This window comes from Sciurus carolinensis, chromosome 4 (genome assembly GCF_902686445.1).
Source record: "Sciurus carolinensis chromosome 4, mSciCar1.2, whole genome shotgun sequence".
In the NCBI taxonomy this organism is placed as follows: domain Eukaryota; kingdom Metazoa; phylum Chordata; class Mammalia; order Rodentia; family Sciuridae; genus Sciurus; species Sciurus carolinensis.
This window is the reverse complement of record NC_062216.1, coordinates 23,074,792-23,102,658: the sequence shown is the minus strand read 5'-3', so window position 1 is coordinate 23,102,658 and position 27,867 is coordinate 23,074,792. Positions and strand designations below refer to the sequence as shown.

Genomic DNA, 27,867 nt, shown 5'->3' with positions numbered 1-27,867 from the left:
GACAATTTGTATTCTACATTTTTCTTCCTGTTTTTTTTTTTTTGGCCCTACATCCTTGTAGAGGTTACTGGTAGAGTGTAATTTTGTAATATAATGTAAAAATTTTGCAGTATAATGTAATGATTTTTTTCTTCACAGTTATCTCCTTTGCCATTTAAAAATATTAGTTCTTTGCCAATTTGTCTTAAAATAATATTCTAAAATATTCTTGGAATAATTCAACATTAAAAAATAAGAAAATGTGAGTACTTGGGAATGCACAAAACACACTTTTTAAGTACACATTTGTCATTTATATGTATTTATCTAGCGTATTATATCATTACACTCATCTTAATGCCAATTACGCTACGGTAAGGTTGAAGTCAGCAACGTTATTACATGTAAGGCACATACTTAAAGTTCCTTTCACTTATTTTGTTGTTGGAATACTGGCTTTGTCTTTGACTGATCATTTTGACTGAACTGACCAGTTGACTCTACTGAAACAGTCAATTGCAGGTCTTAACTTTATTTACTCCCTGAGTTAAATAATTATTTGAAAGTATCAATTGATTTACTAATGCTTTGGGATGTGAAAGTATTTTCTTAACTTTCATATGACTACCATATTCAGAGCTACCAATTGTTTTGAGGTTACATTGGATATTCCCTGTGCAGCCCCCCAAATTTGGACTAGCCATCTCCTGTGAATTCCTTAACACCACTTCCTGTAGGAGGTGAATCTGTCCTGAGTCTTCTTTCACTTTCTCTTCCACTTATAGCATTTTTCTTTGTAATTAGTACCTTATGTTTTCTCATTTGTTACCTGTTGTTAAAACTGGGAATTTATCATATCTAGTATTATATATTGCTGCACCACATAATTGCTCTATGGTTTCACTTTTTAATCCTTCTATTATATTTATATAAATCTATACCATGATTACCTCTATACTAAGTCTTCTTTTTAAATATTCTTATTTACTGGTGATGTCATTTATACACATGATAAATTTTCTTTCTACATTGCTTGGATTTCACACCATTTAATCAGGATGTTTGAGGTAATTGTACATGTGACCCCCATAAGCTCCATGGGACAAGTCTCTTCTTGAGCCTTCTAGACTATGCATTCTTAAAGGTAAGGATTTTATGTTTGTAGTATTTTATTAGTGGTGTGATATTTGAATTAAAGTAATGGCTGGTTTCACTTTTGTTCAAGTTTTTAATAGAATGCCCAGAACTTTGATTACACAGATTCCTTTACAAATTCAACTTGAAATTTGGTTAAATATGATAGCCTTCAGTTTTAGTTATTGTCACTCCGTACTTTAGTTCTATACTATATAATGTCATGATGGACTTGAAATACGTGTGAAAATTCCCAGTTAAGTGATTTCCTAATCACTTGATGTGTATAAGCAACATCCTTTGTATCCTCTTAATACCCTTTTATTTCTAATAAGATTAGAAAGTTCAGACACAATATCAAGATGCCATATACTTGAAAAGACAGAAATTGGTATGACTTTTAGAGAGTGGGTTTTATTTGTTGAAGATGAAAATAGAGGATGAAAAGTTGATTAGCTGAAGACAATGAATTAAAGAGCATATCTAAGGGGAAAAATGAGACAAGATGGGAAATAAAGAAAAAAATTTCAGTGTGCACTTTTAAATATGGGAATATGATATTTTATATGCCCAAACACCCAAGCTTGAAAGTTAGTGAATAGAATGGAATTTTTACTTGGAGCATTTAGTACATTAATAATGTATTTTAATCAATTTTGGGAATTGACTTTGGTATTTTCAATTTGACTTTGGTATTAACAAAAGACAATGAGATAATTAGCTTGAAAAAATATGTGCATTTTGATTAAATTGTAGCTCATACTTATTAAAATTTTATAGGATTTAAATTTTCTAGATTTGAATAATTAGATAAGTATCTTAAGTTCATAGTTTAAATAACTTTATTTTTAAGCATGCATTTACTACATAATGTAAGTCAACTTAAATATTGATTTTAGTTTTAGATATGATAGCTTAACATGTCCCCTGACAAGTTATTCATTATTCTGTTTATTCAGTTAAATAGGTAATCCATGTAATCATTTGTGCTACATACTGTCAGTAATTTTATTAATATAAATGAAATAAATCTACATAACTGATTCAAGAAAGAAGATGACGAGACTGGGAATATAGCTTGGCAGTCCAGTGCTTGCCCAGCATGTGCCAAGCCCTGAGTTCAATACTCTAGTTTCACCAATTAAAAAGAAAGAGCAAGAAAGATGATAAGTTACATCAGAAAGGTCTAACAAAATACCACAAAATCTGGAGGAAACAGTCCTCAAGTGGAAAATAGGACAAAGGTTAAGAGAAGGCCTTTGTGAAGAGGTTTGCTTTCCTTGTTTTTATGCATAAATACCACGTTTGCTATGAAGAATATAAGTAGTGCAGAAAATTGCAAATAAACAAGGGAAAAAGAACCCTTAAATCTGACTATTCAGAAGTAACAATGAGAAACACCAATTGAATAAACAAATAGAAGAATATTTTAAAAGATAAAATTGTTTTATTAAGCTTTTATATTGAAAAGACAAATATACACACAAAATACCAAATCTTAAGTATATAACTGTATGAATTTTTACATAGGTGTATTACCATGTGACTATGCCTTATATGAAGATATAAAGCAAGAAATAAATACATTTTAGGAAGCACAATTTATGATAAATACTACTTAAATCCAACAAAAAAGATTAATGAACTTATACTGAACAATTTAATGAATTAGAAAAATTCATTAAAGTATGAGAAATACTTTTTTTTAAAAAAAATCTCATCCTCTGGTTAAGAGAAGACATAAAAACTTTAGAATTGGAATCATCATATTGTCAAACAATGTTCCAGTTTTGGATGGATTGAAATATAAATGTGATACAAAAGACAAGGACTTAATTCTCCCACCTCTTCTACTTCCTCTTTTCTCACTTTCAACGTTGTTAAAATTAAAGTTAACAATGCATTTACTACATAATGTAAGTCAACATTGTTAACATGTTCATTATTATGATACCATCAAAATGTATAACATTTATATTCTGCATCATTACCATAACGCCTGCAGTTGTCCAAAAGAATTGCAATAAAGTATAGAAATGCATTAGGAGAGTTAAGTCTTATAATCAGCTTACCTAGACTTTTCTATTCCTGAAATGTTAGTATTTTCTTAACTGGGTTTTGTCAACAATTTTATCCCCAAGAAGTGCAGATGAATGGTGGTGTTTTACGTGAGGCGAAAATCTCACGTTTGATTAACCTTCAACAAGTAGAAAAGTGCTACTTGGAAATTTCATGTCGTTGGGAAATGGGTTTAAATAAATATGATTTTACAATTTTTCATACCTAGAAATACTTCTAAAACCAAAGCTTCATTTCTTGATTTCTATTCTGTGAATTTCATATCTATAAAGATTCCTATATGTGTATTTCAATGATTCACTCAAATCCCATCTCCATGAAGTATTTTTGATTACCACAATTAAAATTTTCTTTCATGAATTGCTATAATTGCTACAATAGCTGCCATTTACAAAGAACTAAGTATTGCACCAAGTTCTGTTTCACAGTCTGGTATTTTCATCCTCAGGGTCACCTTATGATATTAAATCTATATTATCCCTATTTTGTAAATGGAAAAGTAGGCACAGTGAAGGCAAGGAACCACAGTTATGTGGTTGCACAGGTTCTTAGTGACAAAGAAGAAACCTGAATAAAAATCTACCTGCGTGCCAAGCCCAAACACTTAAATACTTCTCTAATTTCTCACACCACTTCTTTTGGTGGTGTAAACTTTAGTGTAGCAATATCTTATCACATAAGTAACTTGTTTGGGACCATAACCAAATTGTATGCCCCCTTAATTAGGGAAGATGCTTTATACAGCACTTCCTATTTCTCAAAACACAATTCACAGCACCCTGCCTGGTTTCATAGTTAAATGATTATCTGAAGTGGACAAATATTTCAAACTTAGCCCATCTATTAACTGAAGACATATATTGAAGTCTTTTAACCTTTGCTAAACTTTCTGATAGATATTCATCTGCATTGCATTACTCAGTATAAGTCATTAAATTCAGGTACCTGAACCTGGTGGTGGAGTGAACGGCACAGTGTAAACATGGTCCCATAGAAGGGTGGCTGGCTGCTTTAGAGGAACTACAGACTCTCTTGAAAGTCTGAAATTCCATCATTCTGTGGCAACTGCTTCAATATAGCTGTATATGAGAAGAATCTGCTAAATAAAAAGCACTTTATGAGGCAGGTGCATGTGCTAACAGGTTTTCTCAGTTTGCTATTATAGCCAGTTTCCAATTGTGTGGATATGCAATGTGAATTTTTTTGACTCCTTTTACTAGGGTTTCTCTATGCAGTTCCACCTCATTTCCTGAGATAGTTTTATGAGCTGACACTAGTAGATCCTTTTTTACTGTATCATATTATTTCCAGCCTTATTTTCTCATCACAAATCTAAATAAGTACTAAATGCTTGGAACTAAGAAGAGAACAAAGGATCTTTGAAAGCAACTTATACAGCATGGAAAAGATATATCAAGGAAACATTAGATAAAAATAAGGCTATTAATTGATAAGTTTAAAAATTATAAAATGAAATATTTCTGATAGGTTTTTTTCTTTGTACAAATGTTGCTAATTTAGAATTAGTATAAAATATAGTGATAAACACTGATGATCATAAGTAATCATTTTTATTCCTTGAAATTCTTATTTCTCAAATAAAGAATTATACCATAAATGTTTCCTTAAACATTTTATTATTATTTTGAGAATCATTTCTTTTCCAGTTAAAAATAATCATATACATATATGTATACTTCTTTTTAAGTAAATCTCTAAAAATATCCTTTTCCATCATGAAATGGCTCAAAAGGAGAAATGCTCTCTAGTGCAAAATACATTTCACAAGGCTTCAAACACCTCCTTTGAGGGTTATACTGGTTGGGTTCTCAATAATTCTAGCAACAAAGCCGGGTGCTGTGGTGCACTCCTATAATCCTGGCAGCTTGGGAGGCTGAGGCAGGAGGATCTTGAGTTCAAAGCCAGACTCAGGAAAAGTGAAGGACTAAGCAACTCAGTGAGACCTTGTCTCTAAATAAACAATACAAAATAAGGCTGGGGATCTGGCTCAGTTGAGTGCCCATGAATTTAATCCCTGGTTACCATCCCCCTCAAAAAAAATTCTGGTAACAATTCCCCATTCATTAGTACGACTTATTGGAAAAGAAAGAACACTGGTAAGATCTTAGAATCTCTACTCTCTCACAAAGTAATCACAGTAGAATTACTTCTCCCTTGCATTGGTCTAAAAAGATTTTTCAGGGACTAGTAGTTAGCATAAATCACAGAGCAAGAACCTGCAGAGTTAATGTGGCTTCCTTCCCAGGAAATGCATGTCTGGGATCTCTGGCTGTAAGGCTCATCATCAGATGATATTCTTCATAATCGCTTCAGCAGAAAGAGTGAAAAGGCAGATGTTTGGTAGGTGAGTATCCCATGTTAATAAGGACAAGGGCACATTCTTTCCCTTTTGTCTTCAAAACTTTACACCAATCCCTAATCCTTGTGGAGCTACACATGGGAGATTCAGTTCCTACTTCAGAAAGTTTAGTATGTAGCTGGTGATAGAAAGAGTGTTTTTAAGAAATGATGAAATGATGTGAATTATTTCCACTAAAAACAAGAGCAGTAGAACATATATTTATGTATTTAATCATTAGGTGCAGCTTTGAAAGAAGTTATTTTGGAGGACACACTATTATTCCAATGTTCAAACATAATTTTGGAAAAATTACTTCAGAATTGCCTTTGGGGTATTTGCATATTTATAAGTTAATGATAAATTGATATTTACAATAGCCAAAGTTGGGACTAATGATATGCTGAGTAATAGAACTATTTAACGTCATTTTATGTGTGTGTTAAAGATACTATATGATATTAATAAATCTAGAGGCAATTTCTAAAACTGAAAAAATTGCATGTAAATTGTATCATGTTTCAATATTTGTGGATTAAATAAATTGAACTCCACAAAAGAGTATGTGTTAAAATGTGGATAGATTTTGTGTAAACTGATAAATACTTCTGGAAAAGCATCTGCCCTACTGAACCCTGGCATTAGTGGTTCTATATGAAGAAACACACAAGTTTCTAATATCACCTTTATTCAATAATGAAAATGTTTCTTTAATTATCAGAACATTTGATAGTTGCATATAAATTGAATTACTATAATAATAACAAATGAAATATATTTTAAGATAGTGCCTTTTGTTAATTTAATGTTAATAAAACTCTCAGACATGTTTGATTTAGCAGATTAGGCACTGACAGTTCCAGTTATTTTTGGGGAGGGATCTGTAGATACTAATTTTATTTTTTTCTATTATCCTGATGATAAAGGTGGCTGTAATAAATGTCAATTCTCTCGGTGTTGTCCAAGTAAATGGTCCCTGACTTACTTCTGGTCCATGTGTAATATGATTGGCTCAGAGGGATGCTACAAATGTAATTTGTACAAAAAAGGACAGATTCAGGGAAAGACAGCTGGAATACAAGGATTCTGTGAAAAATCTCCAAGATAGTCACAACTCTAATCAACTTTTGGATTTTATTCATGCTTGTCAATAGACTGTTTAATAGTGACTTTTTAGACATAGTTTTGAAAAAGAAAATTATTTTTTGCATCTGTTTCATCTACATGGATTATATCCCACCCAAAATTCCCAACCCAGTACAAACTCCGCCTCTTCTGTGAAATCTTTTCAGATTTAATCAAGTATTATTTTCACTTTGCATCCCTATTATATGTGAACTTGCATGTTCTGCATTTGTCTTTATCTCTAAATTTTAAACTTCCCGAGCACAAGTAACTTTTTCCTTGCTTTACAAAGCATCTAATGAAGTACCTTAGCTATATTGCGGGCCTGAAGAATTTTTATTAAGTATAAAATTCCATGTCTCATAGTGACATCTTTAGTTTACCCAGTAGTTTTAAAAACTCATTATTCATATAGGCAGGCTATGCTCCAAGCATTTTTACCTGCATTTCCCCAGTAATCATCTCAGCAGTCTTGTGAGACTGATACTATTAATCTTATTTCATACATGAGGAGCTTGTAAGGCTGAGTAAGTTGTTGAAAACTACACAGGTAGTGTGACAGGAAGTTGACCCTCAAATCCAAATCCAAATTTAACTTCATGGTGAGTGCCCTTTCCATTATAGTTGTAATCGATGTAAAAGAAAATAACATGTACTACTCAGTTATTTCTTCATTTTTTGAAGAGAAAAAAATATATTTTCACTTGCCAAGGACCCACAGGTAAAAGCAAAATTCGGAAAGCACAAGCCCTTATTTTTATGTCACTACAAGAGAAAGAAGAAAGTTGTGTCTGTGGTGTGTGTGTGTGTGTGTGTGTGTGTGTGTGTGTGTGTGTGAGAGAGAGAGAGAGAGAGAGAGAGAGAGAGAGAGAGAGACAGAGAGAGAGAGAGGAGGGGTTGAGAGAGAAAGGTAGTCAAAAAGAAATTTCCATTTGTTGGATCTCCAAAATGCATTTAAGAACAAAATGTCTGAGATTTAATTGAAAGTTATTTGCAGAATACCAGTGCAAACCCCTCTGTTGTCATGAACTCCCAGTAGAAGTTGGTTGGGGTAGTTTCTTGTTGGTGGCATGTTGGAGGACTGGGCTGGCTACCATAATGGGACTACCCAGCATTAAGAAGGCCGGCCTGCATGTCCCCTAAATTAACAAGCAAATGGAAACAGTGTCAATTGAGCAAGAGAGCCATCAACCTTCATTCTCTACATTCTTGCAGCCTTAGAAAAACATCTTCAGGGAGACAGAGTCACTGGAATGAGATTTTTATTAACTTAATTTGAATCTCTAAGGATGATATGACTTCAACTTATATCTATGTTATTACTGAAGAAGAAAATATGTATATGTTATCTAATCAAAATAAAATTTATGACTAGCTCATTTGTACCAGCACAGCTAGTGATATTAGGATACATTTAGTTTTTCAAATTGATGCAGTAATTTTTTTTTTGGTACCAGGGATTGAACTCAGGGGCACTTGACCACCGAGCCACATCCCCAGCCCTATTTTGTATTTTATTTAGAAACAGGGTCTCACTGAGATAAATATGAGGCAATTACTAAATCAGTTGTCATAAAATCCTCAGAACTTAGTACTTAGATGTCAAGGAATTCAAGGGAGAGACTTCATTTCATCCACATAGCCTCTTATAATTAAGATGTAAAAAGCATGTTCACTAATATGATTTTACTACTTTAGGAAACAATTTCCAGGAAGATGAAATCGAAAATATCTTTATCTTAGTAGAGAACCACTAAACAAACATAACTCAATTAAAGTAAAATAGAAAGCATTAAATGCTACTTATTCTTCAAGTCTCAAGATATCCAGTTTGTAATGACTAGAACCTATGAATGTTGATTTCCATGGCAGGTGCAATTAACTTAAGTATTTGGAGGTTATCATGGATTATCTGGGTGGGCTACAAATATTATTCCAAGTACTTTGAAGAGAGGAAGAGAAGGAGATTTAACAGCCAAAGAAGAAGGTGACACAGTGATGAAAGCAAGATTCTATGTTGCTGGGTTTGAAGATGAGGACAGGAACTTGGCCTAGGGAATGTAGGTAGTCCCCAGAAGTTAGAAAAGGCAGGGAAACCATTCCTTCCCTAGACTCTCCAGAAGGGCCAGCCCTAATGATACCTTGACTTCACTCTATGGTAGTTAATTTTAGATTTCTGACCTCCAGAACCATAAGAGCATAAATTGTGTCAGTTTAGACCAGGCTAAATTTGTAATAATTTGTTTTAGTAGCAACAGGAAATGAATACATTCACTCTGAAAACTTTGCCTCTGTGTGTCTGGCAATCAGAAACTCTTACTTTGCAAACATGCCCAATCTTAAGCCTTCCACACTCTCATCAAATGATGTGTATACATTTGGAATAACAGGGCAATGAAAGAAAATCAGTAATAAAGAAAATAAAGAAAAACTTAGAGGCAATAAAGTTATCTTTAAATGAAAATAGATCACCTAATATTGGAGAATTAATAAGAAAAAACAAGATTCATGTTTATGACATTACATTTAGACATATGTGTGTCATTTATAAAGGAAATACTTTGGCATCAGAGTTCTTTTTCATAAAATTAAATGTGAGAAGATATTTGATGCTTTTCAGAATTAAGAGGAAAAGATATAGAGCTCAAAAGTTTTAAACCAGCAAACCTATAATTTGGAAGAAAAGTAAATGGAAAATATCATTTCTATATCCTTTTTAATAGATAGTTCTCAAGAATGATTCCAAACAAGTGAAAGAGGGCAGTAGCACATGTCTGTACTCCCAGCAATTGGGAGGCTGAGGCAGGAGGATCCCAAATTTGAGATCAGCTTCAAGAATTTAGCAAGACCCTGTCTCAGAATAAAAAAAAAATCAAAAGGGCTGGGGATATTCTCAGTGGTAAAATGTCCTTGGTTCAATCTGTATTATAAATAAATAAAAAAAAAAGAACAAAGATGAATCAATGTACAGAAGTAAAATGAAGAAAATAAATTGTTCAATCCCATCAATACCACAATCCCGACAATAGTCAACACTCAGTGAGCTTTCAATATGTGTCAAGAATTATGCTAATTAATTATAAGACCTTATGCTATGGTTTGAATGTGAGGTCCCCTCCAAAATTTGTGTCAAAACCTACTCATCAAGTGATGGCATCAGAAGCTGGAGTGGGAGGTGATTGACCTCATGAATAGAATCAGGTACCCTTTACAGAAGGTCTTGAAGGAGAGAGTTTGTCCCTTTTAGCCCTCCACTTTCTATGTGTGAGGACACAGCCTTCCTATCCTGCAGAGAACAGTGTTCAAGGTGCCATCTTGGAAGCAGAGATCAGACCTTCACCAGAGAAGGAACCTGCTGGTGCTTTGATTTAGACTTGCTGCCTCCGGAACTATAAGAAAATAAATTCCTGTTCTTTATAAAATTTCCCAGTCTATGATATTTTCTTATAGCAGTATGGAAAAGACTAACACATTCTAATTCCCAGGGATTAAACAACAAAATAAACAAACCAATGGAGTTGCTCCTAGCTAACATTTATGACCCACCCGGATAATCCAGAAGAAGCTGAGATGTGAGTTTAATTTCTGTTCCTAGGCATGCAGTCAGTAAGTGTGGTTCAAACCCAGATCTACATCATTCCAAAGTCCACACTCTTAACTGTGGGACTGACTCGCCATCAGAAGAAATATAATAGGGACATTTTTATCATTGGGTGATTAGTATATATAATTAATACAAACAATTTGGCAAATAAGAAATTCTTGGACAAAAAGTTGAAAAAAACATTTATGATTTTTGTTTACAGATTATTGTTAAATATTTTAATCACTGTCTTAAGAAGAAACAATCTTCCAAGTGCCCTTCTTGTGCTTTTCATATCCTTACACAAAGTCATAAGGTATTTATTTCCAAATGGAATCACCTGGACATAATGTTTGGTAATCTCCTCTTTCTTTTCACTCAATATTTTCTGAAGTCTATTGTACTATTTTCTTATCTTGGAAGATAATTATCATGGCACTTGCTACTTAAACTTCCTTATGAGTTGCCTAATTCTTAATAAGATGTTATAACATTCTTTATTTTTACCAATCATTTAATTTAAAATAATTGAAAAAATCATTTAAATCTAATGAACATATATGTGTCCTGAATAGTGTGCAAATGTATTTTGCAAAACATGATATTCCAGAGGTGAAGCAAACACTATACTTATTATATGTTAAGCTACTATGCAATTTAAACAGCATCTTTATATTCTTTATCTAATTTGATGTTATTGACAGACTGTATAATGCATGGTAAGAGTTACTATTTTTATATTACATATGAAGAATTATGATAATATTTATACACAGACACTGGCTTAACTGGCACCATAAAATATGAATGTTTCCATTGTAAATCTAGTACTTTTCTAGTACATATTGATCTGTTAGTCTTCTTTTTTTACCCTTTGGTAATAATTATTTTCCTATTTAAAAAAATTAAAAATTTTGAGGAAGTGATGAAAGAGAACATTCTAGCTTGGTTCTCGGTCTAGGGCAGGTTGGAGTGAAGGGGAAAGGCTGGGTAAAGTGTTCAGTATTCCATCTTTAGTTATCCTGTTAGGCATAGGTTTTTGTAAATGTCTTATTAGATTAAAGAAGTTGGCTTCTCTTCCAAGTTTGCTGAGAGATTTTAACATGAATAGGTAATATACTTGTGAAATGTTTTTTCTGCATCATATTTTGTTAACCATATTACTTTTCTTTTTAAATTTGCTCATATGGTGAATTAGACTGATTGATTTTTGAGTATTGAGCCAACCTTGTACCATTGGCCTAAAATTCACTCAATTGTTCTACCGTGCCCTTTTTATATATTGCTGCCTTGGATTTTCATTTTGGGTTCGGTGCATATTTGCATCTATAATCATAAGAATTCCTGTTCTTCAACTTTCCTTTCTTATAAGGTTGATTTAGTTTTGGTGTTAGTATAATCCAGTTCCACACACTGAATCACTCAAGAATGCGGATATTTATTCGTAGCCTGATATCCATTGGGAAAATTGAATTGGTGTTCAAAACCTTTTAACAAAGGAAAACTTCAGGCCTACATAGTTTCACTGGAGATTTCTACTAACCATTCAAGGAAGAAATAATACTGTTTCTATGGAATTGCTTCTAGGAAATAAAACAGTAAAAGAGAATGTTCTAAGCAACTTTGGAAAAGAGAGCTTTGACTGAACACTGTAAAGCAAAAAATGAATATAAACGGCGTATTCTCCATGTTAAAATTTCTTTTCACAGAGTAATGGCTAGAAAATTTTGAACTATATGTATGATAGGGTTCAATAAATGAACAAATGTGTTTCAAATATTGACAGTTTTATGGTGTGGATCTGAAATGTCACCAAACAGCTCATGTGTCAAAGGCAATGCAGTAATATTCAGAGGGGACTTTCAGGAAGTTATTGGATCATGAGGGCAATAATCTCATCAGTGTATTCATCCATTTGATGGATTAATAATCTGATTGGACTACTGGGGGGTGACTGTAGGCAGGTGGGGCATGGTTGGAGGAGGTAGGTCACTGGGGGCATGTTGTTTGGAACTATATCTTCTTGTCGCTGGTTCCTTTTTCTCTCTCTCCCCACCCTCCCAACACTCTGTCTCTCTCTCTCCCTGCTTTCTTGCTACCATGAGCTGAGCAGTTTTACTGTGCTGAAGTTATGTTTGCTTACCTTTGGCTTAGAATGATAAAGCCACCAACCATAGATTGACACTTTTAAAAAGAGACAAAATTAACCTTTACTCCTTTAAGCTCTTTGAGTCAGGTATTTTGATAACAGTGGGAAAAAACTGAGTAACACAGATAGTCATGGTTTTAGTGTGGGAAAAACAACTTACAAATAATGGGGAAGATTGAAATTGTGATGTGGATTAGATCAGAGGTATGAGAATGAAGACAGATGAAAAGTAGATAAGATACATACATATATAAATGTGTGCAGATAAATGGCTTTGTCTGTGTAGTCCTTTGCATTGTCCACTAACAGATCACATAAACAGTGGTATTTTTAGCCATGTGTACACCTAGCATCAAGATTTTTATTGCATATATCAATATCAGTCTTTATGTAAAGGAGTCAGAGATACTTTGAAAAGTGATTAATTCCAGGGCTACTGTAGGAAGAAATGCAAGATGAAGTTGGCACAGCTTGTAATAGCAATAAGAAAAAAACCTCAAATAACTAAATCAAGAAATATAAAAAATGAGAGTCAGTTTTAAAGTATTCCTAAAGACCAAAGATGGAACAATTTGAGTAACAAAGCAAAAAATGATAGTATTGGGTCATAACCTGAGAATGAGGTAAGTATCTTTTCGTGTTTACTGTATTAATAGATCAAAAAATAAGATTAACCATATGTATGTCTCTTCTTCATAGAAGAATTCCAATTAGTAAATGTAGAGAGAATTAAGAGAATGAGAAAATCAACATTTTAACTCCACAAGGATAATTCTGCAAGTAAAATCCACCAAGGATACTAAAATCACTAAGAAAGAGCTTTTAGCAGAAGAGATTAATTGGATATACTCAAAGCATTTAACCCCAAATATTTGTTAATTACAAAAAGTTGCAGTGGAGGAGACTCTGGCCTCTTCACAGCGGAAGAACCACAGGACACCACATGAACTAAGTGATCACTGCAGGGAGCCTCCCGTGGCAATAAGGGACACTCTGTTACCATGCGCTTGGTACGCTGCATCCACTCTTCCTCCCAACCATGAACATCCTCCACCGAACGAAGAAAAATCTCAGACAATCCCAAATGGAAGGACATTCTGCATATAACTGATGAATACTCTTTAAAAGTCTCAAGACCATAAAATCAAGTGAAGACTGAGGATCTATCACCGATGAGAGGAGGTTAAGAGACACGGCCACTCAAAGCAATGTGGGGTTAGTTCCTGGGATGGGTAAACAAGGGGACATTAGCAGGAAACCTGGTATATTCCAAATCATATCTGTGGTTTAGTTAGAAGCACTATGCTTGTGCTCCTGTCCTAGTTTTGATGACTTCAGCATGACTTCAGTATGAATATGTAAACTGTAAACAGTAGGGAAAGCTGGGGGAAGGTGATTGGGAATTTGAAATTATTTTTACAACTTGTCTGTAAATCTGAAAATATCTCCAATTAGAATGTTAAAAAATAGTTGTAGGCACAATTCTATTCTCAGAAAGCCAAAGATGAGAAACTGTTAAATGAGAAATTGCTACATTGGTTTGAATTTAGCACCACATAGTAATGTGACAGGATTCCCTGTGGATTGTAGCTGGAGAACTAAGAGGTTCAAACATAAGAATGATAATGGGGGGGCAGTAGAAGCAGAGGGGGCCCAAACGCTTGTAAGTCCTAACTGAAGAGCAAACTATACCAGGGGGACGAGTGGAGTACTTAGAGCTAAAGCTGAGGAAGCCTGTGCAGGGGACTTACTGAGGGAAGTAGCTTATGAAAGAAAAAGGACAACAATCAAATAATCCTAAGAAATGTCTTGCTCCACTGATCGGACTGAAAGCTATTCTGTAGTGAATCTGTTGTACATCACACTCCGGGGCAAGAAGCTTCTCGTACATTGAGATGGCATGAGGGAAGAAGATGACCAACAGAACAAAGTATTTTTTAAAAATTTATCTTGTCTGCCTGTCTTTTGAAACTAGGGAGAAAAACATGTCAATTTAAAAATCGACTAAATGCAGTAAAAATTAACCAAATGCCTTTAATTCCAAAACACCATTCAGTGATACTACCGACTTGACTACATCTAGCCTAACAATTAGTTCCCACTAAATTTGAGATTGTGTGAGTTTTCCTTTGAATATTTTCTTACTATGTAGAGAGTATTGTGAAAGAAAAGAGAGGAAATCAAACGAGATCTTATAACTGCACTCCTGCATCTTTTGGGAGAGGGGAATGGAGCCTAAGAGCTGAAAAGGAACAAGCCTCTTTCGTTGTAATTCTTGGCAGACAAATGATGTGTTAACCTGTGACTCTGAGGAGTATTGTTGAATGGCTGACATCATTCTTTCTAGAAACTATGTCCATCTCTGAAGGCTTCAGATTACTCCCCATCAGTATCAGACATAAGAAAAAAGGCTAATTCTGCTGTCATTAACATCTTGTAGGAAGAAGACACAGTCATTCTGGTATTCATAATTCATAATGTCTGAGATAAATGACAATCAGAACCCCAGGGGTGTGGTCCCCCAGAATTTCTACTGACTATTTAAGTTTTTATTTATTTATTTTAATTTTTTAACAGACTGCATTTTGATACGTAGAGGGAAATGAGAGGGAGGGGGGTATGAAAAATGGTGGAATGAGACAGGAGGCATTACCCTATGTACATGTATGATTATGTGAATGGTGTAAAGTTTACACAAAGTTTTGAGGTTTCATGGGTGACCTTCCTTACACACACACACACACACACACACACACACACACATCATCATTTCAAAACTGGAAATTCCTTTCTCATTGGATATTCCTGAATCTAAACTTCTTTTGCTGTGCAGGGACTACTGTATTCACTGTGTGTATTTACTTCTCTGTATTCTCTGTATTCTCAGGCACCCAGCCGTCAGCACAGTAGGAGACACAAGGTACACAGAAGGTGCGTGTGCCCCCAGGCACCAAAGCGCTATCTCTCAGCACTTGTCTGTTTTCTTACCCTTTAGAACAATGGCATTTTGAGACTGGCAGCTAAATGAATGCCTACAGGAATGTGTGCACACATTCAACGGCTCCAAAGAGTTGTACAATAACTTTTAAGCAATGGCAATTACAAAAGAAGGACCCGGTTATAAAATACAATATGCTTTACATAATTTTTTTCAAACCATTATTAAAACATAGTACTTAGAATGATGTGTTTACTGGGGTTAAAGTGATTTCTTTTATTTCTAATGTGCAATATTGCTACAATACTTTTAATTCTGGCTTATTTAAAATTATAATAGTATGAATGTTTCAATTAAGAGAGAAAATGACAAATACATTAATTAAGGTATCCTGTTGCTTTAGTATAAATTGCCACAAAAGAGAGATGAAAACCAATGCCAAGCAGCCTGTGAGTGAAGTGGACTCCTACTTTATCCAGACTAGGAATACATAAGACACATGATCTTGTGGACAAATTAATTTTATGTTTTGGACCTGATTTATCATGGTTTGTTGATTTTTTTTTTCCTGATTCCTTTTAGCATAGTAACCAGAATGTCTGAAGGACATCAATGAAAGTATAATTGAGAGAGAACATATTTGTAACTATGTGTTGTGATATGTGTGAGGCTAGAAAAGAAAACGGACCCTAAGAAACAATTCTTACTCCTCCTTACATGAGAAATGTGCGTTCATAAACTATAAGGGGTCCTTCAGCAATCATTGAAGAAAAGGAAAAACAGGCTGAGACTGAGAGATGGACAGCATGAACTCTAGGTAGTTTAAAAAAATCCTGTAATCCCTTTCTTTTGTTGAGTAAGGCTGAGCCACTTCCAATGATAATGAATTTCTGCTGATAGAAGAATTCCACAGCAGATAGAGGGTTGGGTGTTGGCCTTGGAGTCTGAACTACAATGAATTGGTAATACCATGTAAATGACTTCTTTCTTTCTGCTTTTTCTACTCCACCTAATTACAGAAATTTATGACTTATTAAAATAACTATGACTCACATTGCCCAAATAAAATTTCTAAGACATTTATCTTGTGATTGGATAAAAGAAGTACAGTTTTTCAAAGGTTGTGATTTGTGATAATCTGCTGACTTCCTTCCTGTACTGTTCAGTAAGTGGGTTGATTCATTAGGACAAATACAATGAAAATATCATTTACCAACTTTTCTTCATCGGGGATTTCAAAACTTAAATTTAAGGAGGGTTCTAGGTTTAAAGTAATATTTTAAATCAGTACAATGAGTTAATGGTAATAGTAGAGCTAAAATTTCAAAATAATTTTCCAGACAGAAATTTTCATCTAGAAAGCTCTGGCATTGCAGAAAAACCAATACATCTAGAGAGGTATTCCTCGTTTTGCACGACCTTTGATCTGTATGCTGAAAGTACTTGGGGAAAAGCAAATTTAATTTTTATTATTGTTATTGTTATTATGGTAAATATTCTAAGGACTTGCAAACTCAGACCAAAGGTTTTCTCAAACATGTCCTCTTTAGTTAATTTACCTTCTACTCCAGTACTTTATCTAATTTCAAAATGATGATGGTTCCTATAAATCAAGGGAATGCATGTTTCAAGAAGGCAGAGTCTTTGACATTCATATTCACTTCTGTATTTTCAGTACCTAGACCTGGTACCAAGAGTGTCCCCAGGAAGACCAGGTTTGGGGCTTCCACATAAAGCTGGTAGGTGATGATCATGTAAGGTAAGAGAGAAATAGCAGGTTATTCCTGACTTCATGTTTTAATTTTTTTACTTTTACTCATGTATTTATTTATTTTTACCTGCATTAGTAAGGTAGAGTTTCATCATAAGATGAAGTTTCCTCTCACTGAGTAAATACTTGATTATGTGAATATGAATTTCAGGCAGAAGTGCCAGGTTGAGATGGTAATTCAAAAAAACCCTTTACACAGATCATAAGTGAAAGCATGATATTAGGTAGTATGACCCAAGGAATGGCCATAGAAGGAAAGAAGAGAGTTTTAAGAACTTAGCCCTAGAATACTCCTGGCAAAGGAAACACCCACATATCTAGGAAGAAGAAGAATAAGAACTGGTATGGCTTCAGACATTTGGAGGTCATTGCAGTTAAGTATTTTGTGGGAGAAACCCATAAGCATGGATTCAGAGAGAATTGATGGAAGGCATTGATATAATGAATGTTAACACTCTTGAGGAGTTTTATCATATAAATAAGAGAAAAGGAATTGCAGTAATTGGTAAGGAAAGTGGTATATGAAATTCTTTAGGCCCTATTTACAAATAAAGATTATACTGATTTGTACAGAATATATACTTACATTCATAACACTTTTGATGTCACTAACATTTATTCATCAACTTTGGAATAATCACACACACATATATCCATATACATATCTATTTAGGTATTCATTAATAAAGATACACAGCACCTCTCTAAAAGCATGGTGTCCAAATTCTGGGTTTTTGGGTTAGAGAGTTAGATTCAAGCTCTGGCACTTTATGAAACTGTGAATAATAGCTCACATACTAGCTGCTTGCCTTCTGGGGCTGCTTTCTAAGCTCCAGGTATTAGTAATTTATGTGCCAATCAATTTTCTAGAGACCCTTATTAGATAGGCACTATTATCACACCCTCTTAATAGGCAGGAAAATTGAGATGCAGAAAGATATGAAAATTATTGTCAGTCACATCACATGATTTTAGGTGACAGGGTGAACTTTGTTTTTTTTTTAGTTTTTAATTTTTAATTTTTTTGGTGGTGCTGGGGATTGAAGCAGGGACCTTATCCTTGTGAGGCAAGCACTGTACCAACTGAGCTATCTCCCCAGCCCAGCTTTGACTGTTGAACCCACTGTTTTGTACTCATGAGTAACCAGCCCCTGCATTAAAATCAGCGTGGGATTGTTGTAATTGTTTTTTGTTTAAGTTAACGATATGCTCATATCCCACTCCAAGGAAAAAGTTACTCCCTCTAATTTAAAGGAAGTCCAATAATTACTAGTTCCATAGCAGCTTCAGTAAAAGGCTGAACCATAACCAGCATGACTCCTAACTTTTGTTGAATCAAAGTGTGTAAAGTTCAGACGATATGGTCTTGTGATGGTGAAAAGCAATCTAAAGTATGAATAACCTTTTAATAATATTTGTTCAGTAAGTCATATTGCAGATAAACAATCAAAGTTGGATTTCTTCAGTGCAAGTTTTTCTCCCAGGAACACCTTTCTATATGAAAAGTCAGCTTTGAAAATAATCTTGCCTTATCAACAGCCTCTGTTCCCTGGTGATGTCTTCTCAGTCTGCAATCACCCCTGGATAATATGCCCTGAATTTGTTTCTGATATGGAGTGCTTTTCTTTCACTCCATGAAGTTCATTGCTAAAAACAACGCTATTCCATTCTAGTTGGGCTAACATACTGAATGCCTCTTTGTCCTCAGTAGATGTGGCCTAAGTGGCTGTTGCCTGATGTTGGTGTTCCTGAGTCAATCTGGAACAAACTCATGGGTAACAGCTTCTAATCTTACATCTCTAAATAGATTTGATAAAGAATCTACTCTTTGTTTCTTAACATGAAGACTGAACTTATGAAGGATGATCATACCTAAGCATCTCTCTCTCACTCCTTCCTTCTCTTCCTCCTCCTCCTTCTCTTTCTCTTTCTCTGTAGAAATGAATGGTTTTGCAGTCAGAATGTGAACACAGAAATTAGGTAGGATTAGGCATTTCTTTCTGTCTCTTCTCTCTTCCTCTCTCTGTCACAATGGATGATTTTGGAGGTAGTCTAGATCTCATATCTGCCGCTTTCTGGCTTTTTATCTCTGAGAAGGGTAGTCAATGTCTTTGAGCCTCAATATTTTCCTCTGGAAAATGAAGATGGTAATATTTTCCTTGAAAGTTGTGAGGATTAAAAATAATGTAAGTCAAACCACTGAGCAGAAATCTAATGCCTCCAAGAAGAATTTCTAAACCTTATATAGTAAATGATATTCTTATGAAGAATCTGCTGAATACAAAATTAGACAAGTTATACAAAGCTCCTCCTGTAATACAGGAGGTTTGTTGCATAGGTGCTCAAAGGATTAATAATAATTTCTCCATATAACACACGTTAGTTATCTAGGTATGGAGTATATGGACATACGATATTCATATGTTATATTGCTTTTAACACTGCTATGATTAACACGTTTCTGCCAGTCAGTGAATATGGTAGCAATATGAAAATGTGCAAAAAGGATCAAAAAGGGAATAGGAGTAAAGTTAACATAGATGTCAAAAGAGATCTATAATAAATAAAATGATACTGTATAAAAAGGGGAAAATTGGTTGGTAGCAAAACGGGACAAAATCAGCAAACAACTTCTCTAGCAGAATCAGGGAAACATAGTCTGAAGAGGCGATTTTGTTTTAGTGGAAAAGTTTTGAGTTCTAGGGATCTAGGGATGCCTGGGTTTGGATCCTGGCTTGGATTAATCTTCTATTAATACTCTGTCCTCCATTCTAAGAAGGGTACTATAATAATATCTTCCTGCAACATGATTTATATTGACTAATTAATAAATCAAAATGCTCCCGAGTTTTCAGAAACCAATTAAATCTTGATATCAGTAGATGGTCTTATAGTCAAGCAAATAAATAAGAAAAAACTATTACACCAAAGATAAATTTACCTTTGTAATGTAACAAACACACTTAAACCACATCATCTAACTCCATAATTCTGGAAAGTAATTTTAAAATATTACATATGCTTTTTTCTAACAGAAATGCAACTACTTTTCTATCGATCTTTCTTCTTGCTTGATAGGTATAAATTTTCTATATTTTGTAACTGACAGTAATGAGCTTCTTGGTGTCTCTCAAAAATGGTACCATTTTTATGTCAAGTGTGCATTTTCAAATGTTGTCTATATTGAATCACAACTGCTGAGTAGAGGCCTATTTTTATCAAGCAACCCAGTCAATAATTATCTGCATTATGAAATGAGAACTTCTTGTCTATGAAATAGCTTTCCTCTTACTTGATGATATCAGATCCCAAATGGAGATTAAATCAAAGAAGTTGGCCTTAGATATTGGTCTCTTTAATGCCAAATTCTAATCACTTGCAATATCATGATGATAATAATAATAATAATTAATAATAATAATAATAATAATAATGATATATAATGTCTTGGGTTTGTATGTAGGAGGGAGAAAGAGAGAGAGAGAGAGAGAGAGAGAGAGAGAGAGAGAGAGAGAGAGAGACTTATTGGATTTTGACTTCTTTAATGTCAAACTAATCACTTGCAATATAATAATAATAGTAACAATTATATATAATACCTTATGTTTGTGTAGAGAGAGAATTGCTTTAAAATGCAACATTGATGATATAAAACCATTTTACTACCTATACTTGCTGAGATTATATGTAAAGCATAATATTAAACTTTAATATGTTTAATATAAAATACTTAAAACAAATTTTTAGATGTGCTGATATCTAACTTTTCAACTTACACATTCCTTTATTTGCTCTAAAAGTATAGCAAATCATTATATTTCTTAAAAATTTTGCTGACATGGAAGCTTAAATCTTTGAAATACAGTTTATATATTCTTAATGTTTCTTCTGAAAAATTGATATAAATATGAAGACTATATCGTGTATAACATATGATTATTCCCAAATAATAGTACTCAAAAAAATAGAAAGAGAAAACTATAGGCTTGTACAAATTGAATCATTTGCCACGCTGGTCTAAATTACTTGATAACATTTTCTTCTCTGTAGTGACATATAATTGTCTCAATTAGTAAAACAATACTCATAACTTACAACTGAAAAATGAGATCCTGGCTCTCAAGTTAAAACTAAGATTGTTACACCAACTGTGATGGAAAGTAGCCACATTTGAATCCCTCATTCAATATTTGTCTTGAAAAATAGACTATATAAACTTTTCTAGAAATCCATACTTTGGGAATGAATAAACAAAAAAGGGTTTTGTGTCAAATTTTAATGAAATAAATAATGCCATTTTTTTGTATAAAATCTTTCTAGAAAGTTCTTTTTTATAATATAGATTTTTAAAAAAAATGAACTCACACATGTATAATTTCTGAGGCCATGTAAAGTGGGTATCTTTTCAAATAATCTGTATAACCATATGTGGCTCTTCAAAATTTAGTAATCTATCAAAATTTAGTAAACTATCAGAGTTGTTAGATTGGAATTATTCAGACAAGAAAAAAATGAAATTAATTAATTAAAATAATCTAGATAATCTGAAGGGATAATGGATATAAAATAAAAATAGTCATCAAAATTATTTTAATTTTTTATAGACAGAAGTAAATATGGAAACAATATCTTATAACTTCAGTTAGAATTCTGAGTCAGGTTACTTATGAAAGTAGAAGTAACTCAATTGTTTCTAAGGGATAATGCATTTAAGATTTAATAATATTAACTCCATTTAATAGTTATATGAAGCATCTACTAATTAAAGCTTTAGTGAAAACAAATTAAAACATCAATATTTTCTGTTGAAAATGGAAATATTTCATAAATAAGGGTTAAATAATGAAAGACTAGAAAAACTTGCAGATAACCATAATACTTACATAGTCCCCACAAAACATTTTGATGATAATGAATGACTTCAGTGTAGAACACAAGATTCTAGTAAGCAATCAATTGCATAGAGTGGTTGTACAGTGAAGCTAGAAAGAATTGAGGTTCACTGTTGAATCCAAGTGAAAAATGTCCAGTTGTTCACCTCAGTCTCTCAGACAGGAAAATTAGGGCCAATAATGGATACAGCATGACTCAAGATCCAGTATTTATACTTAGGGGACTGAGGTATCAATCATAGGTAAATAGGCAGAATTATTGCACAAAATAAATAGAACCATTAGCCTGACCCTTGGTTGTGTGTTGATTTAAGAGGAATAAATTGACTGAACAATGGAAGAAGTGTAAACTTTCGCAAATGCTAATGACTCATGGAAAAGTAAGTTGATTAGCTCCAAAGTTAATGATTTATTTTCAGTTTAATGGCTGTTAACATTTCAAATCTTTCAGGTACTTCAGCCCTAGTTTCATATTTTAGATTTCTAGATTCTGTGTGCATCAATACTACATATATATGTGTGTGTATATAGTGTAGATGTGATTATAGTATATATATGTAGTTTAGATGTGATTGTAGTATACTATATATACATATATATGTACACTATAGTTGTGATATCTATATGTGTGTGATATCTACATATCTGTGTATGTGATTGCCAAGAAATAAAAGTCTTTGGAGAAACATATCCACCACAATTTTTTCACACTTCATTTTCAAGTATATTGTTTTAATATTTTATTACATCTTATGGAAACAAATGTAAACAATTGTCAGTGTCCAACATAGTGTCAAGAACTGTCTATCCTCATAAGTTTCATATGTCATTCTAAAAATAGCAAAATTGACTTGTATTATATTATTTTCCCATTACTTGCCAATTAATGAGCAATACAGCATTTATTTATTCTGTAAAAATTTTAAAACATTTTGAAGAATTAGAGATGAATAATTCTTGGTTTCAAGAAGAGAATATTGAAAATGAGTATCAATTAATCAACAACCATAATTCTAGAACTCTTTGCTCAAAATAAATCTGATATTAAAATAGGAACAAAAATCATTAAACAGGATGTCTTAATGTAGTATATACAAAGAACAGCAACATATTTACATTCTCCAGCATTCAATTTATAATATATTTGAATTAACTTAATAACCTTGGAACTATGAAAAGCATGTTGTGTGCTAACAGAGAGATTATAATATGCTTCTAAATATTCACAGAAAAAACTCAAGAGGCTTCAGAAACAAAGCCTCTTGAGTTTTTTCTGTGAATATTTAGAAGCATATAGTGATTCTTAAATAACAGACACATTAAGCATATAGGACCCAGAATTAGAAATCAAGCAAAGAGTGTTTTCAATTAAAGTCACTATCTCTTTTTTATGATTGATTTAAAAAGCCATTGGTCTTAGGACTTTAATTAAAGACTAAATATATCAGTGTGAAATGAAATTTTCAAAATACTTAAGGCCAAAATATTTTCCCTAATGTTACTAGAGAATTCAGAGGAAAGAACTTGGATAATACTCCCTAATTTTCTCCCAGATAATGATTGGTTATTTAGTATTCATTTTTATTCATCATAACTTTGTGAGTTAGTTTTAAAAACAATGTCCCCAACTGAAACTGCTATGTCTGGGGTTTGCTTTATGATGCTTCATGGAAAAAAAGTTATGTGAGATGTGAAGACAGTGTGGCAAAATCTTAAAAACTATTAGGGAGATGGCAGTTTATTAGATAATTCTATTTTTATGTATATCTAAATTTTTTCATAGTAAAATTTTTAATCATTTGGATTTGACTGACTCATATTTAAGTATGGCTCCAGTATCTGCTATTTGCAGAATGATGAATGCCAGCAGTGAATGAGCTCTTAGTCTATTTTAGGCATTGTTTCAAGTGAATATTCCTGTGTCAATAAATTTAATCCTTACAATAGCTCTGCGGGCTAGGCACTATCACCCATATTTTAGAGAAGAGGAAATGAAGGTTCTGTGTATTCAGGACATTTTCCTAAAATCCCACCCTATGAAGTGGTAGAATGCAATGTGAACACAGGTGAATCAAGGTCAGAACCTGTGACCTCTATTTCTGCTCTGCAGCACTGGGTTAAGCGATGAAATGAAGCAACTATTAAAAAGAAAAAAATAAGGCATGTTTCTTGATTCAAAAAGAATCAAGTGTAGTAGGGGGAGAAAATTAATAGAATACAAGATGAGAAATGGTAAGTGCCAGGAGCAATTCACATAAAACATGATGGACAATTCTGTATGAGGCAAGTTTCTTTAGGCAGTAAGTAAATGAGGAAGGCTTCACAGATGAATTAACATTTGAAATGTGACTTCGAGTGGAAGGAAAGAGCCTTCCAGGTACAGAAACCAAGAACCCAACACAGGGATGAGCAGGGAGGCAGAAGGTATGAGGTGTGTATTATAATTTTCTTAATTCTGCATTTGACTTCATTAGTTGTATGTGGTGTACAAGAAAGTGATTTTTTTTCCTGCTTCATTTATTTGAGTTAAAATTCAACCTGGAGTTAAAGTTCAACAAAGGAGAAATAATAGCAGTAGCTAATACCTTAAATTTATATTGTCCCCTAGGCATAAATAAGCACAAATTGAATTACAGAGGAGATATGCTAAGTGAATCTAAAAAGATAGAATGATTTCTGGGCCAATAAGACATGATTGTAACCTTTAAAAGTTTGTAACTTATGTAAAAGTCAAACGAGGATAAATGAAAAGGAAGGTCGGTCAGTTAGTAATAGAAAAATGGGGCAAATATTCTGAGTGAACAGCTAATAAGCACAGTTACGAGATGTATGGTTTGCAAACATTTTTTTTCCTAATCCATAGGTTGTCTTTTCAAACCAATAATTATTTCTTTCTCATGCAGAGGCTTTTTCACTTAATGCAATTCCCTTGATCTATTATTTGTGTTTGTTGTCTATGCTTTTTGGACTCTTATTCAAGAAGTATTGCACAAACCATGTTATGGAGTTTTCTCCCAATGTCTTATTCTAGCTGTTTATAGGGTCAGGTCATTTGTTAAATCTTCAATCCATTTTGAGTTGATATTTTCATATGGTGTCAGATAATGGTCCAATTTCATTCTCCTGCATGTGAATATCCAATTTTTCCACCATCATTCATTGATGACACTGTTCTTTTGCCATTGAGTTTTCTTGACACCTTTGTTGAATATCAGTTGGCCATAATTAGTTGAGTCTATTTCTGGACTCTCTATTTTCTTCCATTGATTAGTGTGTCTGTCTTTATGCCAGTACCATGCTGTTTGATTAAACATCTTCATTGTGTATTTTGAACTCAAGAAGTATGATTTTTCTAGCTTTGTTCTTTCTAGTTCAAACTTGATTTGACTATCTGGAGGGTTTTGTGATTCCATGAGAACTTTAGAGTTGTTTTTTTCTGATTCTATTAAAATTGTCACTAGTGTTTTGCATTTAAGTCTGCAGATTACTTTGACCTGTATAGGCACTTTAACAGTATTAATTCTAACCCATAAATATGGGATATGTTTCCATTCATTTCTGTGGTCTTCAATTGCTTTCATCAATTTTAAAATAGTTTTTAGGGTACAAATCTTTCACCTGGTTGGTTAAAATTCACTCCTAAGTTTAAAATCTTTTTTTCTTGTTGCTATTGTAAATAAATTTTTTCTTAACTTCTTTTTTTAGATAGTTCATCATTATTGCATAGAAATGCTACTGAATTTTGTATGTTGATTTTTTTTTTTTTTTCGGTGCTGGAGATTGAACCCAAGGCTTTGTGCTTGCAAGGTGTATGTTGATTTTTGTGACCTGTAATTTTACTGAATTTATCAGTTAAACAGATTTTTGGTGGTAAGCGGTGAAAGATAGAAGCTAGTCCCTTGAGATATAACTATAAAGATTGGGGTCTTAGATGTGTATTTCAGATCCTTCTTTTCCCTATACCAAGGAAAGAGTTTATAGCAGGTGCCTTTATTCTTGTTCAGATTGCTCATTTGAACCGAGGAAGATAGTCACCGACAGCTTGCAAGTTTCAAAATCACCTTTTTGTTTTCTGGCCTAGCAGATTCAGAAATTCAGAATCTGTTACTCTCTAGAGCTAGATAATTTAGAAGTCAGTCCCCAACTTCACAAGTTGGGGAGAGTCTGAAGATCTGGATTTATTGCCAGGGAAGGAGATAGGGAAGTACCCACTTTCCCATTCAGTCATGGGGAGCAATCCCATCTTCCCTCCACCGAGAGTTTGCGGAGTTTACACTAGAACAAGCTGAGAAAAACATGTGGAGGTGCTGTCCCTCCTGTTTAGGCCTGAGAAGGCTTGTCGTATTTGTAACACAGATTCCCCGATACAGGCTTTTCAGGTACCAGCACATCTGGGAGCTGATGGGAAAGTGTGTGCCTCATCCTGCCAGGAGGAAGTCGGAAGCTGGATGGATCCTGGGGCTGTCACGGCTGGGAGTAGCCACACGGTTTAAAATTCCCCTTTGTTCATTGTGCTCAGACACCCTATCCCTATTGCTTCTTAAACAAGGTTAAAGCAAATTCTCTGACGGGTTTGTAATAATTGGGAGCCACATGTGTGGTCCAGACCCCCCCACAGCTCAGGATCCAGCTGGGAATCAGGGATTCCTTCCTGATTTTCAGGCTCAGGATGTTGCTAGTATTCTGATACAGCTCTGCTTTTCCTGTCCATCTGAATGTGAATATTTTCTCATTTATCTACTGGGCAGGGGTCTTTTCAGCTGGACTCTGACTTTCTCTTGGTGGGGACTGGTGCAGGTACAGGTGTCTACTCAGCGAGTCTGTGTGAAGACCCATAGTCAGCAACTTCCCATTCTGTTATGTTGCTAAGGTCAGTTTCTGAGTATAATTTGAATTCCTGTCTAGTGTACCACATTAGCAAGGCTTTGCTAGTCCTTTGAGTCTCATTTCCTATCATTCATGCCATTTATTAGCAAATGTTTATTAGACAATATGATAGGTGTTTGAGATACTTCACTAAGACAGACAAAAAGTCCTTCTTTGCACTACTTGCATTTATTAATGATTTGGAATATTTATTTTATACATGATGAAAAAGTATACTTAAGTTAATTTAAGTTTATATGTATTTGTGTATAATTAACACTGCCTCCTTGAGAACTGGAAATTACCTAAAATAGTTAATTATAAGAAGGCTATAAATGGAAAAAGATTTTATTCTAATTAGACACTTATGTCTTCCAAGTAGATTACTGTTTTGTGTCAATATTACCCAAAGGATTTTGAAAAACTATGTACCTCCCTGTTATTTTAAAAGTAGTCATGTAAAATATTTTCATTCACATTTAGATAGCTGCAATGTTTTTCTACTTTTCTAAAAACATCCAGAGGGATCTAAAACTCATAACAATTCAGCATTCATATTCATTAAAAATATATAAAATAATAAAATAAGCTCTTAACAGTTGAATGATCTGTATTTTTCTTCAATCTTTTTGAATTCTGATTTCCATTTTGTCTTATGTGGGTTCATCACAAAGTAATTTTTGTGTGAAGTTCATTGGGATCTTGCCTTATCATATATAGATTATATTTATAATTTTTTTCTCTATAGAGAAATCTCTGTAGAGATTTCCATGTTCATTTAAATCTGTAAGTAATGGGTTCCTCCTATTAATCTTTGTTTTTTTCATAAACAACTTCAATGAAGTATAAATTGTCTATAGTAAACCATCTATTTATAGTGTGCTATTATTAAGCGCGGAAAGTGTATATATATACATATATTTACATGTATATATATATGTATATATGTATATGTCTATCTGTGAAATTAACAGCACAAAGTTCACATTTCT

The 27,867-nt window shown here is 33.5% G+C and overlaps 1 protein-coding gene across 1 annotated transcript in view; it reads right to left on the bottom strand.

Annotated features, from left to right (window-relative positions):
• Nucleotides 1–13,504, bottom strand: part of Anxa10 (annexin A10) — a 68,303-nt gene extending 54,799 nt beyond the window's left edge. Inside the window, exon 1 of the mRNA XM_047549644.1 lies at nucleotides 13,292–13,504. Within this exon, the coding sequence (XP_047405600.1) occupies nucleotides 13,292–13,504 (213 nt within the window). The remainder of the gene's footprint in view (nucleotides 1–13,291) is intronic.
• Between the last annotated feature and the right edge of the window lie 14,363 nt (nucleotides 13,505–27,867).